Source organism: Filicampus tigris, chromosome 10 (assembly GCF_054856515.1).
Source record: "Filicampus tigris isolate MCC_2025a chromosome 10, RoL_Ftig_1.0, whole genome shotgun sequence".
In the NCBI taxonomy this organism is placed as follows: Eukaryota; Metazoa; Chordata; class Actinopteri; order Syngnathiformes; family Syngnathidae; genus Filicampus; species Filicampus tigris.
The window spans coordinates 13,484,698-13,490,533 of NC_141226.1; the positions used below are offsets into that span (position 1 = coordinate 13,484,698).

Below are 5,836 nucleotides of genomic sequence, written 5' to 3' on the forward strand. Positions count from 1 at the left end.
TTTTTCTCTTTCATTTTATTAGAGAAGTCCATTAAGACAGGCGGGTTGGTTTTCTCTTTGCAAATAAATTATCTGAACTATTCCCTTAAAATAAGATATGATGCAGAGTGGAATACACTGACCAGATATTTCTTCAGGCAGGGGTGGGAAAACCTTTAGGGACAAGGGCAATGTCTGATTTTTAATATGAACAGATTCAGTTAACCTTTTATTCCAATCGATAAATGGGCATTTCAACTATCAATTTTAGGGGCAAAAAAAAGCTTAATTAATGCAACAAACATTACAAGACTCTCGATAATGTACGTTTCAGTGAGCTGGATTGAAGAATGGGACCCCATTTTGCCCACCCTTTTCTTAAATTATTCCATTGGCCTTAATTAAGGGCTGAATCAGAAATTTAAACTTCACAAATAAAACTCAGTTTTAATTGACGAGCTTCACCTTACTCTTCTCCACCATAGCTGCCATCGAAATTCAAAATGTCCACTTCTACGCCTTTCTGTAACTCTTCCAGTCACTGTTGCAACCTGCCGATGACACTGTAAACTCAGTAGCCACTTTCCCCTGAGAACATGTTCTACATTTTTCAGTGTCAGAGGATGTCATCAACAGACACCGGAAGAGTCACAGAAAGGCATTCAACGTTAGAGATGGTCTAATGAAGTTTAGCTGATCATCCTGAAATGTCACCCCAAAGTCCAATATCCCAAACTTTTTGTGAATAGTGTGTATGAACAAAAACGACAGTGGATTTACAAGTGTTTAAAGAACGGGTGCTCCAGGGCCTGTGCTGCTGTAAATCTGCTAGTTGGGTTGAGATCCAGTAAGTGGTCTAGTAGGTCGTAGGCCTCGTCGGGAACCGCGTCCCAACCCCCTTCATCGTGGACCGGGCAGTCCTGCCGAGAGAAGGCCTTCGGGGTTGTGTCCCGGCTTTTCGGACACAACGGAGGAGTCTCACAAGCTTGGTTTTGATCTTGTTCATCCGCAGCTTTACGATCAAGTTTGGATTTACTGATCGGCTTGACTTCTTCATCTGGCCTCTGTCCTCTGAGCGTCTCGCAGAGGATCCTGAGGTCCAGCCGGGGTAGCTCCCGACTGCACAGCACCGTCTTGCCTGGACAGCGTCGGCGATGATTATGACGGAGTGGTGGCTCAAGCCACGATTGCATTTTTACGATCATGTTGATACGCACCGAACGCCTTGGCTGCTCGTACGGTCTCTCTGGAGCCTCGTATCGTCATGATCTGAGTGAGAGCCACCATGTCATCGCTGGCTTTGAAGAACGGGTAGCGTCCACTGAGCAGGGAGAGGAAGATGACTCCGGCCGACCACACGTCAATGGCTGCGTGCAGGACCAAACATATTTGTTTAAAACATACTTGAACCGACTGGTAACATACAGTGAGTGAAATCATCATTTGACCCACTACTGAATTCTAAATTTGCTTGGTGTGTGCGCCTTGGCCTCCCGTGCCGGTGCAATACACACATAAACAGACAGTACATGGCAAACAGAAAACTTTTTAAATTTTTATGTAGGGGTACACATGGTAGAATTGGCATTAGGATTATTGCAAGTTCTAATTTGTAAGGGGTTCCTGAACCCAAAAAGTTGAATGATTCTAATTGACAGAATAACAATCAGCAATGCGTCTCTTGTGCGTGTTCTGAAATGGCCTAATATGCCACAAGATGGTGACAAAGCCCTGTCTAATGAAAAGTAGAGAATTGGTGTCGGGAGCATGTTGAAGTGAGTGCTTTGGATGTCGGGGAGGAGCTACATGTGTACTTTGGGTGCATTATTTTCAAGTGAAATCATTTAAGGTACTAGTAAACCATTTATTTTTAAGGGGAATGTAAGATGAGTTTGAAATTTGGATCATAGTTTGTAGTATATTTACGCTTGAAACTTAACATAAGAAATTATTAACATTTTTATGGGACTATATTCAGCAAGGCTTGGTTCCTATGACTCCATTTCTAATTTTTGTCCAAGACACCCACCTGTCCCTTGGTTTGGGCACTTGGTGAGGACCTCCGGTGCTCGGAAACCTGGCGTTCCCGCCCTGGGAGCCACCTGCTGCTTCCTTTGAAGATACAAGAGGAACAAGTCATTTTCAGTATTAAAAAATGAAAAGCACCCTAAACATCAAACGTGAATTCCTTTACCTGGACAGACAGACATTGCAGACACGATCTGTTTGGAAGCAGTTGCAAGTGAGCGGCTGATGAACACTTCTCTGAGCTTTCTGAGACCTGACCGTCGCTTGCCCCCCTTGGGCTGAAGGGAACCTGGAACTCAAGAGCTCCCCTCTTTTCATGGGTTTTACCAGCTGAACAAAAGAGGAAAAGGTTAATAAATGTATGATTGTAGTTATAGTTTACAACAGTGTGGAATTAACCAAAAGACATCCTTATTTTTCTTAAGGCGAAAGTCAACCCAAACATATTTTTTCTCAGACTCAGAAAAAAAGGTCAGCCGTTATTGGTCGTTGTGAGCAGTTGCGATGTCATTTTCAGTCGACAGAAGACAAAATGGCCGCCCCCAGAGATGGCTAAGAACTAGTGCAACGCCGCTGAAAACGGATGGATGCTGAAAAGTGACTTGGCAACAGGCTTACTTGTGTCTTAGTTTCTTGTTTGGCAGTGGTGGTTGAATCGCAGCTGTTCAGATTCTTCTCGCTAAACACGGACCTTGGCACTTTGCGTAAACCCACCAAATCCTGCCGACAACAAACACTGATGAGTTCAGATAAGAATAAAAAAACATTAGTTCAGAAAAACAAGATAGGAAATAATCACAGGGGCTGTGTTTGAAATCACTCATTCCCTAGTCACTGTAGGTCAGTGATTTATTTATTTTTTTTAATATGGATTAGCTCCCTAGGCAATCAGAACATGGTCATTTTTATTATGTTAATAAAAAGACAGTTGTATGCATCGCTGTATTCTGACGTTAGATAACTTGTTCACTTATTTTGCAAGATGCATTGTGATACAGTGAAGGCACTATATCAGGGAAAACCTATATTCGCTACACAAATCGACATCGCTACACAATGGTGAACTCACTACTGTATATACGACACTTGATAGTGGCTAGGGAGTGAACACAGCCAGCCGCCCCCAATCACCAAGAAGGAAAAGTGATCCTTTCAGTGCAGACCTTTGTGTGCTTTGTGCGAGAGGTAGAGGGCCCCGCTGTGGTAGTGACAGGGCGTGTTTTTTTAATCAGCGCTTTCCGAGCGGCTGAGGAGTTGGTGGTAGTGAAGGAGGAAGAAGGTGGGTGAGCTGTGGATGGCGGCGGGGGAAGTGAGGTGGGGGCCGTGTTGGTAGTGGGGGGTCTAGGCGGCGCTTTGTCTCGTCTCTCTTTAGAGCCTCCGGCTTTGGGCGGTGACAACTTTTGTCTGAGCACCTTGAGCAGCTCAATCTGAGTGTCGGCAGTTCCCTGAGCCAGGCCGAAGTCCACCAGGGCAAACCTGCGTACACACATTGTATGTATGTATTTAAAATGATGCCTTGAGATGGTTTAATTCATTCAGTAGCCAAAACACTTGAATCTCAAATCAACTTTCCCCGTTGAAATGACTAGAAATGCCATTAGTCTGTTTGACCCTACCCGACATTTTTGTCGTGTTTTTCTCATAAAAAAAAAAAAATAAATAAAATAAAAAAAAAAAGAATTTTTTTTTTGTCGCAATTCAATCGCCATCTTCTGGTGTGTGAGCTTTGCCCACCTGGGGCAGGATAAAATGTATAAAACAAGAAGCAGCATTTGAAATCTAATCTGAACAAGGAAAAAAAACCACAAAGATTAAGATGTTGCATGCTGGGTTGTGGTAAACAACAAATACACCTCAGTGTAATTAAAAATGTTTTGATATTGTAGTCGAGTGAAAGTGAACGAGTTTTGCGTTGTTACTACTCACGTCTTGGCCTTCCTGTTGTACAGGAAGTTGTTTGGTTTGATGTCTCGATGGATTATGCCAAATTGATGAATGTGCCTGAGTGCCTTCAACAGATGGTAGATGTACAGACGAACCTCTTCAAAGCTCAATAAGCCGATGATGTCCTGGTTGTAAGATTTTGATATGAATTAAGTGAAAACAAACTGCGTTTTTTTTGCTGAAAAATAAGGACATTTAAATGACCCAAAACCTTTGAATGGTTTTATGGTGTTTATAGCCTATTTCTTACCACGATTGCTCGATGTTCCATATAAGGCATGACAATCACTACATGATCCTCCTTCCTGAAGCAGTACTCCACACCCATCACATTCTCTCTGCCCCTGCAAAAATAAAGAGTGTGGGTTTCAGATTCAAGAAACAGGTACTAAAAAATAACTCAAATGAAAAATAAAATGAAAAGACAGTGAATGCAGAATCTTCCAATTTGATATAAACGAACCCAGCAACAGTGAGACATTGTAGCTCGGCGGCAATGCGAGTTGGATGGCTGGTAGGGATGAGATGTTTGAGGGCAAACACCTCTCTGCGACCATCCCCCATCCGAGCCTCACCAAGGTAGACGGAGCTGAATGTCCCTGGTGCGCAAGTTACAAACACGTGTCAACAACAGGCCCAAAAAAAATAGCACGAGTGCAGAGCAAATGGTGAATGTACAGTATATGCAACAAGAAACGTGACAGAAACGATCCAACAAACAGTGCACCTTCTCCAATTTTCTCTATGACGCGAAACGTCTTGGCAAGCTGAGGAACAGCCTTGTAGAGGGATTCAATGTCCGACTCCACATCCCCTGGACGAAAACACCAAACGTGTTAGCTTTCCAAGCTAAACTAATTACCGTATTACTACTATTATTACTACGAAGCCCTCCTTTAAACAAAACAAAGAAAATAATGAGAGTTCTTGTTAACTCGACAGGCATATTTTCTTTTTGAAGAATTGCAAGTATTTCAGAAATTATGAGCACGACTTTATGTTTTCAAAGGAAAATATTTTGAACAATGCGTGGATGGGTTTGCTTTGTTGTTCTTCATTCTCATAAATATCGGTCGCAACAACCCAGGGTGACATTTGAGAGCCACAGGGTTTAATCAACACACGTCAACTCACTTGAGATGTTTTTCTTGTTTCCAGACTTGACACAGCCGTCTGTTACAAACGTTTCACTGCAGACGGCCGAAGAATCCATCTAACAATCAGATAGAAAACTGAGACTCAACGTAAGACTAACATTCGGCGGTGGATTTGCGAGGTTACAACAAAACAAAAAGAAACTCACCTCATGCGTTCGACGTAAAGTGTGTCGGGATCCAGACTATATACAAATGTATATTATACACGTTCGAAAGTCCGGAGGGATTAAATTCACTTAAAAAATGATGGTGACGAATTTACGAGTTCTATACCAGTCGAACGTTTCTGAATAAACCCAAAAAGTTTCACACTTTCGACGACCAACTAGTGCATCTTCCGCCAACAAACTACCCGCTAAAACGACGTCATTCCAAAGAGATCTCGCGATAGGTATGAGATACCGTGGGACCAGCGGGACACGTCATGGCTACGATCACGCATAAAGATCAGAAATTCGGTCCGTTACATTAGAATAAATAATTATTGTTTTTTCTTACTCGTTTTAACATACAAACTATAAACATTACATTCAAACAGAACGATGAACATTAAATGTGTTTAATTAACTCTTTAAAATAATATTTGATATTGCTATTGTATTATAGGTCATTATTAGAATCTAATGATTATATTAGTGTACCTAATGAGAGGTCCAGTGAACCAGTGAGAATTCTCTTTAAAAGTAATTGAAATAAATGATAATACTGTCACAATGTCTTGTCTCATA

The 5,836-nt window shown here is 41.9% G+C and overlaps 1 protein-coding gene across 3 annotated transcripts; it reads right to left on the reverse strand.

The window, feature by feature from the left end:
- Positions 1 to 11: 11 nt before the first annotated feature.
- cdc7 (cell division cycle 7 homolog (S. cerevisiae)) lies at positions 12 to 5,518 on the reverse strand. 3 transcript variants are annotated; one of them, XM_086044158.1, is made up of 12 exons: positions 5,255 to 5,518; positions 5,086 to 5,164; positions 4,679 to 4,765; positions 4,415 to 4,550; positions 4,202 to 4,295; positions 3,934 to 4,076; positions 3,171 to 3,483; positions 2,626 to 2,727; positions 2,174 to 2,337; positions 2,009 to 2,091; positions 1,197 to 1,346; positions 12 to 1,117 (listed from the first exon to the last, which is right to left on the reverse strand). In XM_086044158.1, the coding sequence occupies exons 2-12, from the start codon at positions 5,162 to 5,164 to the stop codon at positions 756 to 758; spliced, it is 1,713 nt and encodes a 570-aa protein (XP_085900284.1). In that variant the 5' UTR covers positions 5,255 to 5,518; the 3' UTR covers positions 12 to 755. The 3 variants fall into 3 exon arrangements, with proteins under 3 accessions (XP_085900284.1, XP_085900285.1, XP_085900283.1); XM_086044159.1 differs by having other exon boundaries at positions 3,420 to 3,483; positions 5,086 to 5,183; XM_086044157.1 differs by having other exon boundaries at positions 5,086 to 5,183.
- Between the last annotated feature and the right edge of the window lie 318 nt (positions 5,519 to 5,836).

Coding starts and splice junctions, on each gene's coding strand:
- cdc7 (XM_086044158.1), bottom strand. CDS start 5,164: ATGGATTCTTCGGCCGTCTGCAGTGAAACGTTTGTAACAGACGGCTGT. Junction 3,484..3,933: donor TACAACAGGAAGGCCAAGAC/GTGAGTAGTAAC, acceptor GTGTGTACGCAG/GTTTGCCCTGGTGGACTTCG. Junction 1,347..2,008: donor GTGCCCAAACCAAGGGACAG/GTGGGTGTCTTG, acceptor TCCTGCACGCAG/CCATTGACGTGTGGTCGGCC.